The sequence below is a fragment of the Lithobates pipiens genome, unplaced genomic scaffold, assembly GCF_037356315.1.
Source record: "Lithobates pipiens isolate NorthernLeopardFrog02 unplaced genomic scaffold, aLitPip1_a1.2 Scaffold_55, whole genome shotgun sequence".
In the NCBI taxonomy this organism is placed as follows: domain Eukaryota; kingdom Metazoa; phylum Chordata; class Amphibia; order Anura; family Ranidae; genus Lithobates; species Lithobates pipiens.
Genome location: NW_027507877.1, coordinates 3,897,568 through 3,915,533, shown reverse-complemented (window position 1 = coordinate 3,915,533; position 17,966 = coordinate 3,897,568). Strand labels below are relative to the sequence as shown.

At 44.9% G+C, this 17,966-nt stretch overlaps 1 protein-coding gene across 1 annotated transcript in view; it reads left to right on the top strand.

Annotated features, from left to right (window-relative positions):
* Positions 1-13,808, top strand: part of LOC143957703 (cytosolic phospholipase A2 gamma-like) — a 159,923-nt gene extending 146,115 nt beyond the window's left edge. Inside the window, exons 15-16 of the mRNA XM_077467395.1 lie at positions 8,904-9,075; positions 13,439-13,808. Coding sequence (XP_077323521.1) covers positions 8,904-9,075; positions 13,439-13,623 — 357 coding nt within the window. The 3' untranslated portion in view covers positions 13,624-13,808. The remainder of the gene's footprint in view (positions 1-8,903; positions 9,076-13,438) is intronic.
* Positions 13,809-17,966: the final 4,158 nt, after the last annotated feature.

The following is a 17,966-nucleotide window of genomic DNA, read 5'->3' as shown; positions in this document are numbered from 1 at the left end:
GTGGGTCCCGTTGTAAAGTCAGCTAGAGGACACCAGTATATTTTGGTCGTCATGGATTATGCGACCCGCTATCCTGAGGCTGTACCCTTAAGAAACACTGCATCTAAAACAATTGCACGTGAGTTGTTTTATATGTTCTCTAGGACTGGGATCCCCAAAGAAATCCTAACTGACCAAGGTACGCCATTTATGTCAAAACTGATGAAGGAATTATGCAAACTATTTAAAGTCTCACACATCCGTACCTCTGTATACCACCCCCAGACGGACGGATTGGTGGAGAGATTTAATAAAACTTTGAAACATATGTTGAAGAAAGTGATGGGAAAAGATGGTCGTGACTGGGATCATTTATTACCCTACCTCATGTTTGCTATTAGGGAAGTGCCCCAAGCGTCCACAGGGTTCTCACCATTCGAGTTGGTCTATGGTCATCACCCTAGGGGTCTACTGGACATTGCAAAAGAGACATGGGAGAATGAGTCCACCCCATACAAGAGTGTTATTGAGCATGTAGCACAAATGCAGGACCGTATAGCCACTGTAATGCCCCTGGTAAGGGAACACCTCCAGAGAGCTCAAGAGGCCCAAAGTAGAATTTACAACCGGTCCGCAAGAATCAGGACATTCAACCCAGGCGATAGGGTCCTTATACTAGTCCCCACTGTTGAGAGTAAATTCTTGGCGAAGTGGCAAGGTCCTTATGAAATTGTTGAAAAGATCAGTGAGGTGAACTACAAGGTGCACCAACCAGGTAGAAGGAAGCCTTTCCAAGTTTATCACATAAACTTGATCAAGCCCTGGAAAGACAGGGAATCCTTGGGGGCGACAAATACTGTTAATAATTTGTCACCACCAATCCCTCCAGTCAAGGTAGGTGATGCTCTATCAGTGTCACAGAAACAGGAGGCTCAGGAATTTTTACAGAAAAACAAAAACAAGTTCTCTGACCTCCCAGGGCGTACCCACCTCATCCATCATCACATTGAAACTGAGCCTAGAAGCAGAGTAAACCTAAAGCCCTATAGGATACCGGAGGCACGTAGGAAAGCCGTATCTGCCGAGGTAAAACGTATGCTTGATCTGGGGGTAATTGAGGTGTCACAGAGTGAATGGTCCAGCCCGATTGTGCTAATCCCAAAGCCCAATGGAACTTGGAGGTTCTGTAACGATTTCAGAAAGTTGAATGAGATCTCCAAGTTCGATGCTTATCCTATGCCCAGGGTAGATGAGTTGATTGAGAAGTTAGGTAACGCCAGGTACATAACCACCCTCGATCTCACAAAGGGCTACTGGCAGATTCCACTTTCTGGTGAGGCTAAAGAGAAAACTGCATTCTCCACCCCTGATGGGCTATTCCAGTATGTAGTGATGCCATTCGGGTTACATGGAGCGCCTGCAACTTTCCAGAGGTTGATGGACTTGATTCTGCGACCACATCGGGATTACTCAGCCGCCTACCTCGATGATGTGGTCATTTTTAGCCCTGATTGGGAAAGTCACCTCTGTAAGGTACAGGCCGTGTTGGATACCATAAGTGATGCAGGGTTGACCATAAATGCCGAGAAGTGTGCTCTAGCCCTAGAAGAGGCCAAATATCTGGGCTACATTGTTGGGAGAGGATTGATTAAGCCACAGCTAAATAAAATTGAGGCAATACAGAATTGGCCTAGACCCCTGACAAGGAAACAGGTTAGAGCTTTCCTGGGTATTACGGGTTATTACCGTAGATTTGTGCCGAACTTTGCCTCAGTTGCTGCTCCACTAACTGACCTGACAAAGGGCGGAAAGACAGCAATGGTCACGTGGACCCCAGAGGCCGAGAAGGCTTTCCAAAGCCTTAAGTCTGCCTTGTGCCAACCACCTGTGTTAGTTACCCCCGATTTCAGGCGAGAATTTCTGGTCCAGACAGATGCCTCTAACACAGGCTTAGGTGCAGTACTCTCACAAGTAGTGAATGGTGAGGAGCATCCGGTGACGTACTTGAGTAGAAAACTAACCCCGGCCGAGAAAAATTATGCCATTGTGGAGCGAGAATGTTTGGCAGTGAAGTGGGCCCTAGAATCTTTAAAATATTACTTGCTAGGCAGGAAATTCAAGTTGGTGACAGACCATGCCCCCCTAACATGGATGAAGTTAAACAAGGAGAGAAATGCAAGAGTGACTAGATGGTTTCTGTCCTTACAAAACTTTAATTTCACTGTGGAACACAGGCCAGGGAAATTACAGGCAAATGCTGACGCATTGTCGAGGGTAAGTTGTCTGTGGGGACAAAAGGCTCAGCCCTCCGGTCTGAAAAAGAGGGGGGGGATATGTAGACATGTCACTGGAGAAGTGGTCGAGGGGGTGTACATCTCACCTAGGTTGCTACACAGTGTGAGATGGTAAGTCCAGGATGGATCAGTTTCTCAGCAGCAATATGCTGCTGAGTTGTTATTTAATCTTGCCGGGCCTGGGTTTATATGGAATGGCAGGTAGGTTTGGTAGAGGGACCTGTCATTCCACACACCCCCGATCCAGTTCTGGGTTTTGGATCAGGTGAGCTTTGATCCTAATTAGCCTGGGAAGGTAAAGGCTCTGCGGGGCCTGCAGGTGTTCGCTCTCAGCCTGGGAATGAACAGTCTGTGTGTTGGAGGAAGCTGCGAGCGCAGCCACTGCTGGAGCTAAAACCCACCCTGCGATATCCAGGCGAAAGACGCTGTGTTTATAAGTGTCAGATAGGTGAGAAGAACCTGTTAGTAAGCGCCCAGCCGGGCTAGGTTGTTTGTTTTTATTTATTTCTGTTGTACTTAAAAAGCACGGTGTTGCCATATATTTTTGTTTGTTGGACTGTTTGTACCACGAATAAACGCCAAGGTCTGCTTTATAAATTCCAAGTCTGCTGTGAACTGTGTCCAAACTCACCCTACCCCGGGAAGATCCCCTACAATATATATATATATATATATATATATATATATATATATGTATGTATATATATACACATACACAGTATCTCACAGAAGAAATTACACTTGTCTACAATGTAAAGTAGTGAGTTTACAGCTTGTATAACAGTGTAAATTTGCTGTCCCCTCAAAATAACTCAACACACAGCCATTAATGTATAAACCGCTGATAAGACTGAGTACACCCCTAAGTGAAAATGTTCAAATTGGACCCAAAATGTCAATATTTTGTGTGGCCACCATTATTTTCCAGCACTGATTTAATTTGTATACAATGTAAACAGGGCAGGGCTCTCCTCCTTCTAAGTGGACATCATACAACGTCCTCCCACTCACACCACCCTCACCCATCTCCCTCGGACACAACACATCACCGATCAGGGTAAAGAGACAATGATATTGGCTCTTTACCATGTGATCAACTGTGTCCAATCACAGCTGATCACATGTAAACAAATGCTGGTTATTGGCATATCCTTTCCTCCGTGTTGTCACTGTGTGAGGAAAAGAAAGCTGATAGCCGGCTTTTGTGTTACAGGGGACATTTGCACTGATCAGTGCCAATCAGCGTCCATTAGTGCAGCATTTAAGTGCCTCGTCAGTGCACATCAGTGGAGCCTCAGTAGTGCCCATAAATGGAGCCTCATCAGTCTCCATCAGTGCAGGCTATCAGTGCCCATTAGTGCAGCCTCAGCCGTGCCCATCAATGGAGCCGCTGCAGTGCCCATCATTGGATCCTCATCAGTGCCCCATCAATGGAGCCTCATCAGCACCCATCAGTGCCATCTCTTCAGCACCTCTTAAGTAAAGAAGAAAAATTACTTATCTGCAAAATAGTAAGCGAAACAAAGAAAACTTTATTTTTAGAAATATTCGGTCTTTTTTCATCAAAAAAGAAAAAAAACAAAAAACTAAGTGTTGATTAAGTACCAGCAAAATAAATCTCTTTCTGTCTTAAAAAAAGATAAAAATTTCAGATGGGTGTCTGAGGGGGGTGGGGTCACCCGTTTACATCACTGGGTGGCCCCGCCCTTAGCTATATAACAGCTGTCAGAGCGAAAAGTCTGCAGTCAGTGGGAGCCTCCCATAGAGGCAGAGTTGTTGTGTTTTGGATTTTTTTGGTCCATCGGGTGGCGTGATTGACGATGGAGTTACATTGCGGGACATTTTTTATTTTTTTATTTTTTAAATAAGGATTTGTTTCAAACTGTCTCTTGTAATTTTTGCTATTTTTTACACTTTTTTTGTGAAATGGTAGGGGTACATTGTCCCTGTTACCAATTCACATGGGGGGGGGGGGGGGAGGCTGGGTGTCAGAAACCAAGAACCAGGCAGAGACAGAAGTACAATTAAATCACACTTGTTTGTTAATAAAAAAAAATAAAAAGGTAGTCAGCCAGGCCAGAGTTCAATAACCAGATCGGGTAGTCAGCCAGGCCAGAAGAAAGGGATCCAAGTGGAGAAACAGCAAGCAGGATAAGGAGCCAGAAGGGATGTCAGCAAGCCAGTCTTTAAACAGGAATGCAGGTGATGGTTTCTTGTGTTGCTACCAAGGCGAAGGCAGAGATGAAGTGAGCTGGACAGCTTTAAGTAGGCGGGTCAGACGAGCAGGATCAGGAACAGCTGGGTAACTGTGGAGAGAGATGAGAGCTGGCAATTAGCCAACAGCTGAGCCACCAGCCCAGAGAAGGAAGGGCTAAGCCAGCACAGACAGTACCCCCTCCTCAATGACCCCTCTACCTCGGAGGGCCACCGGGCTTGAGGGGAAAACATCTATGAAAATCGTGGAGGAAGAAAGGAGCATGTACGTCTGAGGATGAAACCCAGGAGCGTTCGTCCGGACCTCACCCCTTCTAATGCACCAGGTACTGTATGCGCCCATGGAACCTACGGGAGTCAACAATGGATTGTACTTCAAAACTCCTCATGGTTATCAACCTGTATAGGGTGAGGATGTGGCACCGAGCTGGTAAATCGGTTGCAGACCAACGGTTTCAATAAGGAGATGTGAAACACATTTGAGATGCGCATACTAGGAGGAAGGTCTAACGCGTAAGCCACTGGGTTAATCCTGCGAAGGATACAGAAAGGCTCAATAAACTGAGGTGCAAACTTCAGTGAGGGAGCACGAAGTCGGAGGTTGTGAGATGACAGCCAGACCCTGTCCCCAACCTGGTAGGAAGGTGCAGGCAGGCATCTGCGGTCAGCATGGAGTCTGTACCTATCATTAGCATGATGCAAAGCCTCCTGGACTTATACCCAAGTGGAACAAAGACCACGGAGATGCTCCTCTAACACAGGAATACCCTGTGGAACAAACGAGACAGGCAACATGGAAGGTTGGAAACCATAATTTGCCATAAATGGAGACAATCGGGAGGCAAAATTCAAGGCACTGTTGTGAGCAAACTCTGCCCATGGTAATAGGTCTGACCAGTTGTTATGATGGTCAGAAATATAGCAACGTAGGAATTGCTCCAAGGACTGATTGGCTTGCTCTGCGGCCCCATAAGACCGTGGGTGATACGCAGAAGAGAAAGCAAGCTGAAACTTTGCACAAAAGGCTCGCCAGAACCGGGAGACAAACTGACTACCCCTGTCCGAGACAATCACCTTGGGTAGCCCGTGTAAGAGAAAGATCTCCTGAGCAAAAATGGAAGCCAGTTCCTTAGAAGTGGGCAGCTTCTTAAGTGGAATACAATGACACATCTTTGATAACCGGTCAACCACCATAAGGATAACAGTGTTGCCTTGGGAGTTGGGCAACTCCACAATGAAATCCATTGACAGGTGGGTTCAGGGCCCCTCTCCATTATGTATGGGTTGTAGGAGGCCCACTGGAAGGTGTTATGGAGACTTACTCTGAGCACACACAGGACAGGCAGCTATTAAGGCAGTTACACCAGAATTGTTGGGAAATGGCCCAAATTAGTTGATTCTTCCCTGGATGGCCAGCTGCCTTGGGAGAATGGTAAGTCTGGAGCACAGCAGTACGGAGACTCTCTGGGACAAAGCATCGGTCACAAGGTTTCTCAGGAGGAGCATGGACCTAAGCAGCCAGAATTTCGAATTTTGTCACCCAAAGGAGAAGTAAGACTGGTGCGAACCATAGCCAGGATACGATCAGGAGGAATCACAGGAAATGGAACCGACTCCGACTTGGAAGTGGAGGAAAATTGTTGTGACGAGGCATCAGCCCTTACATTCTTAGTACCGGGTAAGAATGAGACAATTTAATTAAACCTCAACAAGTAAAGAGCCCATCACGCCCTTCTTGGAGAGATTAACTTAGCCTCAGACAAGAATGTGAGATTCGTATGGTCAGTAAGAATGAGAACCGGCACAGTGGTACCTTTAAGGAGATGTCTCCATTCTTTCTGGGCTAAAATGATTGCCAACAGCTCTCTGTCACCTATCTCGTAATTGCACTCCACAGGTGACAATTTCTTGGAAAAGTAGCCACACGGATGCATAGCGCTCTCAGAGTTAGGACGTTGAGACAGAAGGGCACCAACTCCAATCTCAGAAGCATCAACTTCTGGATAAAAGGCAACATAGGATCAGGATGTGCCAACACAGGAGCAGAAACAAAGGCAGCCTTGAGAGCCTCAAAGGCCTTAATGGACTCCGGAGACCAACTCTGTAGGTTAACCTCCTTTCTGGTCATATCAGTCAGGGGCTTGAGCAGAGACGAGAAGTTATGAATAAACTTCCGAAAGTAGTTAGCAAAGCCCAGGAAACGCTGCAGAGGATGTAAACCCATGGGTCGAGGCCACTGTAGGACTGCCGAAAGTTTCTCTGGGTCCATCGAAAAACCAGCAGTGGAAATGACATAGCCCAGGAATATAACCTTTTCATGATGGAACTTGCACTCCGGTTTACAATAAAGATTGTTCTCTCTTAGTTTCTGAAGCACACGACAGACATCTGTGTGGTGGTTCTCCAGGGACTTGGAAAATATGAGGATATCATAGAGATAAACCACCACACATAACTGCAACAAATCTCGGAGGACATCATTAATAAATTCCTGAAAAACTGCCAGGGCGTTACAAAGGCCAAAAGGCATTACCAGGTACTCGTAATGGCCTGTTCTGGTAATAAACGCAGTTTTCCACTCATCGCCTTCCTTAATGCGCACAAGATTGTATGCCCCTCTCAAATCAAGCTTCATGAAAACCGTTGCTCCCTTGAGGCAGTCAAATAACTCTGTAATCAATGGAATCGGGTAGGCATTTTTAATCGTGACACGATTGGGACCCCTATAATCAATACAAGGTCTCAGTTCACCGCTCTTCTTCACAAAGAAGAATCTAGCACCAGCAGGAGACAAGGATATGTGGATGAAACCTCAAGAAAGTGCGTCTGCAACATACTCCTCCATGGCCTTATTCTCAGAGACCGACAAAGGGTAAACCTGGCCACGAGGTTCAAGGTCAATTGCGCTATCATAAGACTGGTGTGGAGGCAAACTACCAGCTTTACCTTTGTCAAAGACATCTCTAAAATAGAGTTACTCTTCCGGCAGGGAGGAGAGTGAAGAGGTGCACGGGACCTTGGATACCTCCAGGAAGCATGTCTCACTGCATTGTGGTGACTAGAACCTCAGCACAGAGCCAATCAAAAGAGGGGTTGTGCCTCTGTAACCAAGGATAACCTATAACCAGCGGAAACCTTAGTCCTTAGTCCTACAAATGGCTTGGGATACACTAACAAATAACTTAGCTTGGGTTATACAGTAGTAGCTTCATGACCCCTGTAGTCAACAAGGACTCCAGGCTATTTTAAGCAATTGCAGAAATTGGGCTCTCTCCTAGTGTAGATTTAGTGCCATCTCCAAGTGATGTGCCTTCTCTGGCACAAACGTTACTTCTTCCATTTTTTTTTGTTTTTATGGAGCTCCTTGTCAGGGCTGGCATAGCCCTTCCTCCTCTGGGCTGGCCGCTCAGCTGTCGGCTAATTGCCAGCTCTCTTTCCACAGTTACCAGCTGTTCCCGATGATGCTTGTCTGACTTGCCTATTTAAAGCCTTCCAGCTCACTCTTTCCTTTGCCTTCACATTGGTCACATCACAAGGAACCATCTCCTGCTGTTTGTTTCAAGACTGGCTTGCTGAGATCCCTCCTGGCTTCTTATCCTGCTTGCAGTTGCTCTCCTTGGATTCCTGACTTCTGGACTGGCTTATTACCCGATCTGGTTATGAACTTTAGACTGGCTGACTACCCGATCTGGCTACTGGACTCTGGCTATGCTTGACTACGCTTTTTTCTATTTACCTTTTTATTTTTATTAATAAACAAGTGTGATTTGATTGTACTTCTGTCTCAGTCTGTTTCATGGTTTCTGACACTCCTCTTTCAGATTATGCTGCTAGCCTTTTATTTTGAAAGTTTGGGTAGACATTCCCACATGAGCATGTCCCTTTAACGCTTCCTTTCTACATCATTTTCTATGAGAAAAGCATTTTCTAATGCAAACTCTAGATGGCAACTATAGTGTCATACACGACCTGCATTAGTTCAAATATGTCAAAAGGTCATGCTGTTGACTTTCATTGATGTGGCCTGGGTGAAATGTTTGACCAGAACTCCTCTAAAACAATGGGAGCAGCTAAAATGTGTACATGGCCCATCAAATCTTTTACATTTGCCCAATGTACAACAATAGTGTCTGTTTCCATTGTATTAGAGGTCAGCATGTACAAGCATTGTTCCAGTGGTCTTTATATGAGAAATGTTCACACAAGAAGATGTTTACTCATAAAACAAACATCTTTTATATGTAAGTCTGGAAAATCGCCAGACCTGTACTATAATAGATACAGTATAATATGCTGTATGTTAGTCGTAACACACACCCTGAAATTTGTTTCCTGTGGCTCACTTAATTTTGAGCATAATTAGTGATATTTTTTATGAATTTGCCACATTTTAATATATTTTCCTTTCTTTACTAGACAGTGAATGAAACAGTTAAATACTGTAAGGCTCACCATATTCCATTTCCTGAAATCGCTGAAGAAAGTTATGAGAGCACTCCAACAAAAAGTTGCTACATCTTTCCAGGATATGGAAATGAGACGCCCGATGTGATGCACTTTCCTCTCTTCAACATCCAGACTTGTGGAGGTGAGTTTACAGAAAAGTCCTGCAATATGGCTTGTGTTTTCATTGAGTGTCAAGTGTCAAAACCGGGATCTGAATCCATGACCTCTGCCGGGCCAGATGGTAGTGGTGCCTCTTCTTGCTGAACCACTTGAGAGGCTGAACAGCTCCCTCTCTGATTGACTACAACAATCTTGCCTTGTATCTTTTTTCTGGTGAACCTTGAGCTCTTTGCCCTTCCCATAAACTTACTATTTAAGCCATGTCTCTGACCTTACTGTTTGCCAGATTAGTGCTCTCTCCAGGTGATATCAGATCTGCATTTGTGTACCTGCATTTGTCCTTATCTCCACTACAATATGTTACTGACCTTTGGCTTGTTCTTTGACTGTGTTTCCACTTGATCCCAACCTGCAACCACTTGTTACTGACCTTTGACTTGTTTACTGACTACCCTTCTGCTTGTTCCCTACCTGCTATATCTGCTACTGAACCCCGGCTTGCTCACCTCCTGGTGGGGAGACCCTGAGGCCTGTGACCTGGTACTAACATGCAGCAAAACCCATCCCCACCATCAGGAGCTCTAGTGAATACCACTTAGTGTCTAGATCCCACACCTTGGGTGAGTCCATGTCATCTGCCAGTGTGACCTCCTTATTTACTTATTCAGCAGTTCGGGGGGAGCCTCTCTACTGCTATAGCTACTAGGCTTGTGCAATTAGTTTCGTAACGAATCGAAATTCAGCCGAATTTTGCATCTTTTGGACATTCGGATGCATCCGAATAAAAAAATAACGAATAACAACGAATACGAAAGAAATATAACGAATGAATTCGAATGAATTTGGTAATTCTTTAACCACTTGAGATCCACGCTATAGTCAAATGACGGCTACAGTGCGGACCTCCTTTTCCGGGACTATGTCTATTGACGTCGTCCCGTGCACGAGCGGCCTGCGTGCCCCCTGAGGGGCGCGCGCGGCGCGCTCTGTGATCGGCGAGTCTACGAGACTCGCCTGATCACCGATCCGTGCAAGGGGTTGATCCCGACCCCTTATCACGTGATCAGCTGTCAGCCAATGACAGCTGATCATGTGATATAACGGAGCCGGTAATCGGCTATTTTTCCTCCTCGCGCTGTCAGCGCAAGGAGAGAAAAAAAAAGCCGATCACCGGCGGCCGTGATCGGGACATCAGTCCCGATCATGGCCAGCACTGCTAGTGCCCACCTGCAACCCTGTCAGTGCCCACCTGCCCCCTGCCAGTGCCACAATAAAAAAAGTAAGTGCCCCCCGTCAGTGCCACCCAGCAGTGCCCATAGTGCCACCCAGCAGTGCCCACAGTGCCACCCAGCAGTGCCCACAGTGCCACCCAGCAGTGCCACCCAGCAGTGCACACAGTGCCACCCAGCAGTGCCCACAATCTGCCTCAACAAAGGTGCTGCACCCCAGTGCCACATATCCGTGCCCATCAGTGTCATCTACCAGTGCCCAGCAGTGCCGCCCATCAGTGCCCAGCAGTTCCACCTATCAGAGCCACCTATCAGTGCCACCTATCAGTGCCCATCAGTCCCATCTATCAGTGGTACCTATCAGTGCCCATCCGTGCCACCCATCCGTGCCACCCATCCGTGCCCATCTGTGCCCATCAGTACCGCCTTATCTGTGCCCATCGGTGCCGCCTTATCGGTGCCTATTAGTGCCACCTTAACTATGCCTATCAGTGCCCACCAGTGCAGCCTATCAGTGCCCACCAATGCAGCCTATCAGTGCCCACCAATGCAGCCCATCAGTGCCCACCAGTGCAGCCTAACAGTGCCGCCTCATCAGCGCACTTCAATGAAGGAGAAAAATGACCCGTTTGCAAAATTTTATAACAAACTATTAAACATGATTTTTTTTTTTTGCATCTTTTTTTGTTTGTTTAGCAAAAAATAAAACTCCCAACTGTAACTAAATACCACCAAAAGAAAGCTCTATTTGTGGGAAAAAAATGATAAAAATTTCATTTGGGTACAGTGTTGTATGCCCGCGCAATTGTCATTCAAAGTGCATCAGCGCTGAAAGCTGAAAATTGGTCTGAGACTGAGGGGGGTTTAAGTGCCCAGTAAGCAAGTGGTTAAAGATCTACAGTAATTAAACAAAAGGTCAGCTCAAAGCAAATCTTATAGTCCAATCAGCTAATTAATTTTGTGCCGGAGGTTGGATTACTGGCAAAGTGCATTCCTGAGAACTGAGTTAGAAGGGTGTTGTATTGTATTTGAGGAGAAGAGACGTTGTCATTGTGTGTGTTAAAAGATTCAATAAACAAACGACTTTCCAAACTGCGAATCATTATCACGAAGGTCTATACATACATAAATAGCAAATTTTAACGAATACGAACGAATGAATTCGACACTCTACAAATAATAACGAATTATCCGAAAACTTATTAACGTAACATAACGAATATAACAGAACGAAATTATGTATTTTACAAATGACAACGAACCGAAACTAAACGAAATTTTCCATTGTGCACAAGTCTAATAGCTACTATAATTGTGTACAGTGTTGCATGACAATTGCCAGTTAAAGTAGCGCAGTGCCAAATAGCAAAAAATGCCCTGGTCATGAAGGTGGGTAAAACCTTCCAGAGGTCAAGTGGTTAAAAACATGAACAAACCTACAATACATTCCTATAAGAAAAGAAAGTTCTCATTCTCAAGTAGGGGATGAGCGAACAAACAAAAAATTTGTTACAACACGCAAACACCGCTATAGTCTATGGGACACGAACATGAAAAAACAAAAGTGCTAATTTTAAAGGCTTATATGCAAGTTATTGTCATAAAAAGTGTTTGGGGACCCGGGTCCTGCCCCAGGGGACATGTATCAATGCAAAAAAAAGTTTTAAAAACTGAGGTTTGTTCGGGAGCAGTGATTTTAATAATGCTTAAAGTGAAGCAATAAAAGTGAAATATTCCTTTAAATTTTGTACCTGGGGGGTGTCTATAGTATGCCTGTGAAGTGGCGCATGTTTTCTGTGTTTAGAACAGTCCCTGCACAAAATGAGATTTCTAGGCCCTTTGGGTCTGGTATTAAAATCACTGCTCCCAAAAAAACGTTCATTTTTAAAACTTTTTTTTGCATTGATACATGTCCCCTGGGGCAGGACCCGGGTCCTCAAACACTTTTTTTTATGACAATACCATGCATATAAGCCTTTAAAATTAACACTTTAGATTTCTCCCATAGACCATAGTGTTCCATGGCTTTTGAATTCGCCGCGAACACTCCAAATTGTTCGCTATTTGGCAAATAGGCGAACACCCGATGTTCAAGTCGAACTTAAGTTCTACTCGAACATCGGGCTCATCCCTATTCTCAAGGTTTATTTCCATAACTGAGGTCAACACCCCCCCCCCCCCGGCCCCAGGTCAGTGTTGGTTGGCTGGGTCATAGGGGTCACGGGCAGCACCCCCCCGGTTGGTCAGTCATTAGTTGGGGACCTGCACTTACTCAATCTTGCGGGCACAGTGTGTTGGGCGGTGACAGCGGCAGCTTCTCTACAGGCTGTGGGCGGCTGCTTTCTCAGTTCCCCTACATCTCCTCCCTCCTCCTCCTGATGGTCAATCTAATCGGATCTCCTTTTCGGCCAATCGGGTGGCGGGTCTTGGTTTCCTGATTGGCCGGGAGGAGAATCAGTGTGACAATAGCAAATATTAATTCCCTATTGTCACACAACACAACCCCCGATTGGAATCCATGTGTCCGCTGCCCTGCATGTAGATCAGAGGGTCGAATGCATGGATAGGGGGTTGGTGCCCATGTGCCCCTAATGGACTGGCTGCCACTGTTCATACCTGTCAGTGCATGCTTTCCAGTGGGATAACGAAGTCCACAGAGAGGGGCCACCGCTATGCATAGGCAGAAGATCTATGACAGACTAAAGCTCGAGTGGAGCGCCACTCTCACCTCAGGATGGACTAGATAGATCGGCTCTGCTGGTGGCTAGGGGGGAAGCAAGCGGCTACTACGAGAACAAACACATATCTGCTGGCCACCACCGAGAAAAGCTCAGTTTCTATAATCAATGAGGACGACGTTTCAGGGGGAATGTCTTGATAAAGGGGGACATGCCCCTGAGATGCGTTGTTGTCATGACTACTAGTGCAACATGACCATTTTGATCTCTTTGACATGAACTCAACTGAAGCACAGAAATTTTGACTTTTTTTTTCCTTGTGAATAAACTTTAAATGTTCAATAAGCTTTTCGGAAACTACACAAAGACATGTTTGAAATATAGTGGAGATGTTGTTTTATGAAAATAATCAAATTGATCATTCATTCATTATTATTATTATTATTTAATTATACATTCCGATACACGTTTCTTTCAGATGCCAAAAAAATAAACAGCTTGAGTCACAAATATGCCACAATTATTGGTTCCTATAGTGAATCTACGATGAATGAACTGCTAGACATCGCTAAGAGAAATGTGGAGAGCAGCCGGGAGCAGATCCAATGCAAAATACAAGAATGTGTTGAGAGGTGTAACGAGAAGGGGAATGTCTCTCGTTGACAGAACAAGCAAGAATGAATGAAAATGTCTGCAACTTGGATAACATACGATGAGGACCAAAATGTTTTATAGACAACCATTAGGACAAACTAACACAAGTTATTCTCAAAAGCTCAGCAATAAAACCCTCCATTGTTCCCTCATGACCATTTGAGGACCTTAAACATAAGAGATACATCCTGAAAGCATTGATGATTTTTTTAGGACATATTGATTCATATTGATTTATATGTAGATCAAAGGTGTGACCCCCCCCCCCCCCATCTGTGTATGACATCACTTAAGGTGGATGTAAACCCTTCCATATCTCCAGTGAAGTGATTGGCCTCGGGCGATACACAGAGATAAAACAAATCCTCCTACATAAGTTGTATCTGTTTATTTTCAGCCCTGTCTCCTCCACAAACTTCTAAAGAACACAGGTTAAATGCTATTTCTCGGCTCCAGCAGGCAAGAGGTGGGGATCTGATGTTACACACTGCACAGAGCAGAGAGCTGAGTGTAATCTGAGACCTGAGTGGAGGGAATGGAAACACCCCCCTCTGCAAAGGCTCCAAGGGAAATGTGCACATCTCAGGCTGTCAATCATCTTGTTATGAATGAATGAATGAAATACTTGTATAGCGCACAATGCGAACTGAATCGCCTCTTCTGTGTGCTGGAGTGGGGCCAGGTTATCTTTCAGGCTTCTGTGGTGTCAGCATAACCTGTCAGAAGTGACTCGTGCAGATAGCAGACAAAAATAACATCATGTGCTCTGGCACCCCCCCCCAAGTTGGTCTGTCAGTAGTCGGAGCCCCGCACTTACCCCATCTTGCTGGCAGCACTCTGGGCAGCGGCTGCTTCCTCACTTCCCCTGCATCTCCTCCCTCCTCCTCCTGGCGACCAATCCGATCGGATCTCCTTCTGGCCAATCAGGTGATGGGTCTCAAGACCAGCTTCTTGATTGTCCAGAAGGAGACTCAGTGTTACAATAGCGAATATTCATTTGCTATTGCAACACAATTGGGTGGGCTCAGGGCGCTGTGCTCTATGCCCCAAACCCACCCTTTATTTAAGCAAATTAGAGCCTCTGGCTCTAATCATGTGCTTCAAAAAACATCCAGCGCTCCACATGTAGATTAGGGAATGGACACATGGATGGGGGGGGAGGTGCCCATGCACCGTTAATGGATGGGCCACCACTGGATAATTTTTGAACATAAAATTCACACCAATGTACTAGGTAATCCTAATCAATATTAATCAACCCTAATTAACTCCTTTCCCACGTCTCCCCTTTGCTATTATTTTTCTGCAGGTGTTTTATTTGCTTTTTTCCATTACCATCTATCTTTTTTTTTTTATTTTTTTATTTCATTTGTTTTTATTTGTTACTTTTTTAATTATCACGCAACTGGAAAATGCACAAAACTATTAAAAAAAAAAATCTCTTATAAATTTTCAAATAACTTTGAAATGTTGTGTGACAGAAACATAATGTCTGTGTAATTTTAAATAATTATAGAATAAAATGTAAACCTTTTATTTTACAGTAAAACTCTTTTAAGAAAAAAAAAATCTAATGCTGGTCAAAATAAAATAAAAAAAGGCATGTTTTTAAAATCTTTTTTGATTGTAAAAAAAATATAATAAATGATTGCAAAACAATGTAACTTTGATATGATCGGTAATGACACGGGTATCACAAAATAAACGGGCTTGTGGTCATAATGTAAAAATTGCTCTAGTCTATTTATGGTGTATCAATGGAAGATCTGGTGGATTTAAAGAGGAAGCAATCCCTGATGAGTGTTACTTCCTCTTTCATTCCCTCCAAAGGAAAAGCATAATGGACTACTATGCATCACATCGCATCGCATAGTAGCCCATTATTTGTCATTTACTTGACACAGGAGCCAGCGAAGTCACCGCTGTCCCCTGTAGTTCTGAGCGTCCATCTTCTTGGTGGGTGTCCATGGGTCTCGCTGCTCCGGCGCTGTGATTCGCCAGAGCAGCGATGACATCACTCCCGCGCATGCACACGGGAGCCGACACTCAAGGCATCGCACGGCATCTTCGTCATTGACGAAGCCGCACTCAGTGCGCCTGTGCACCGCTGTCTACGGCGCATGCGCCGTAGACATCGGTTCCTGTCTTCGGGCAAATATCTCCTAAACCATAGTAAGCCTTAATCTAGGCTTACCTGTAGGTCAAAGTGGTTTGTAAGGGTTTACAACCACTTTAAGGCTCACCTCTAGGTCCAAGAAATATCTCCTAAACCTGCACTGAGCGTGCTGCAGTCAACGGCGATATGCCGTGAGTGGCGGCTCCCATGTGCATGCGCGGGAGTGACATCATCACGGCTTCGCAGAATGACCGCGGCTGAGCAGCGAGACCCTCCGAGAAGATGGATGCTCCGGACTACAGGGGACAGCGGTGACTTCACTGGCTCCTGTGTCAGGTAAGTGATACATAATGGACTATGATGCGATGCGATGCACAGTAGTCCATTATGCTTTACCTTTGCAGGGAATCAAAGAGGAAGTAAATCCATCAGGGTTTACTTCCTCTTTAATCTAGGCTTACCTGTAGGTCAAAGTTGGTTGTAAGGGTTTACAATCACTTTAAACAATCCTCGTTTTAGCTGATGTTACAATAAATGAAGGATACGGAGCTATTAAACCTTTGTCTGTATGTTCTCCTTTGTCCAGGTCGTGGTATATCTAGTGGTTGGTGTCTACATTCAACTGGATTTGTTCTGTAACTTCAAAGATATTTTTGTAGATTATCTAAGCAACTTCTTCAGTTCCTAGAGTGTTGGGAAGAAACCCCAACATTTCAATTCACATCTTAGGGAACCATAATTCAACCACCATGGAATGTGTAGATTATCCAATAGCAGGATAGGAGGGTGAAAGACGTCTATTTCTATTTTCTAGCTCTGCGATTCCCTTGTTGGTGTCCGGAAGCCTGCCTAGGTGTTGGATTCTTGATTTACATAGCTGAAGGTGGGAATTGTTGTCAAAGCAGTGGGGTAGAGACATTAAAATGGCATTATATGTGGAGGAAAGACGGTAAAAAAGTGCCCATCGGTGGACAGGCATCACTGATTGGCTGCACTGGTGGGCACTGTTGGGGCTGCACTGATCATCAGCAGACTACTCTCAGGCCCCCATACACACTATCAGTTTTTCTGTTGAGTTTTTCCTTCAGATTTACCAAAACCATGTAGTGAAGGGCCGGCCTGATTGTATACAAATTGAAACTCCTAAGGTTTGACCTCATATTATATGGTTTTGGTAAATCTGAAGGAAAAACTCAGCAGAAAAACCAATAGTGTGTATGGGGCTTTAGTGTAGACGTCCCTGTGTGGATTTGCCGGTTTTTGGCTCTTCTCTCCTCATGTGCTGTCAGTGTGAGAGGAGGATTGCCGATAACCAGACAATCCTGTTTACATCCATGATCAGCTGTGATTATAGACAGCTGATCACATGGTAAAGATCCGCAGTGATTGGCTTTTTTCTCCTAATCTGTATCACCTGGGTCCAAAGGATGGATCAATCACAGATCACTGGCGATGTGAGGCCGCGGGGGGTGCTCAGGCATTGCAAGCACGGGAGGACATCATTAGAAGGCCTCCTTACAAAGTGCGGCCGCACTGTAGCCATTATACGGCTATAGCACAGTAGCAAAGAAGTTAATGTAAGCCTTCACATGTACCCAGTGAAATGAACAGCCTCAAATGATACACAGGCATGAAAGAAATATCCCTACATAAGTTGTACATGTATATCTGCTGTCTTCACCTTTATATACTGTTTAGAAAGTGCACATCAGGATTTTATCTTCCTGTTCAAAACTGCAGTAAAGTCTGGGCATACAACCAAGACAGCTAATTGGAGGAAAGGTAGCCCCACCCCCCCCCCCCCCCCCCCACTCCTCATAGGCAGAGATGTTCAGATCTATTTTTTTAATAGTTCAGGGCTCTTCTAATCGAATTATAGCACCCTCCCCAACACAAAACTGCTTTTATCATACTGTATGTGACAGAGAACTTGTCCGGAGTTATCAGGCTGATAGCAGAAGAACGGAGCAGGAGACAGCTACGGGACACAGTGCTTTGGAGAGAGATAAGAAGACACGGCAGATATACAGTATGTGCCCAGCTCAAATTTCATGAATCAGGTTTACATCCACTTTAATGACCCCAAACATAGACTGAGGCACAAATAATAGACTTTTATTTACCAAGCAATGTGACAAAGGTAAAGAACAATTTCTCTTTTCTTAGGAAAAATTTCAAAGTCTATAAAACAAAAAGACCAGCATATTAAATCCTTTACTGATAATAACCCAGAACC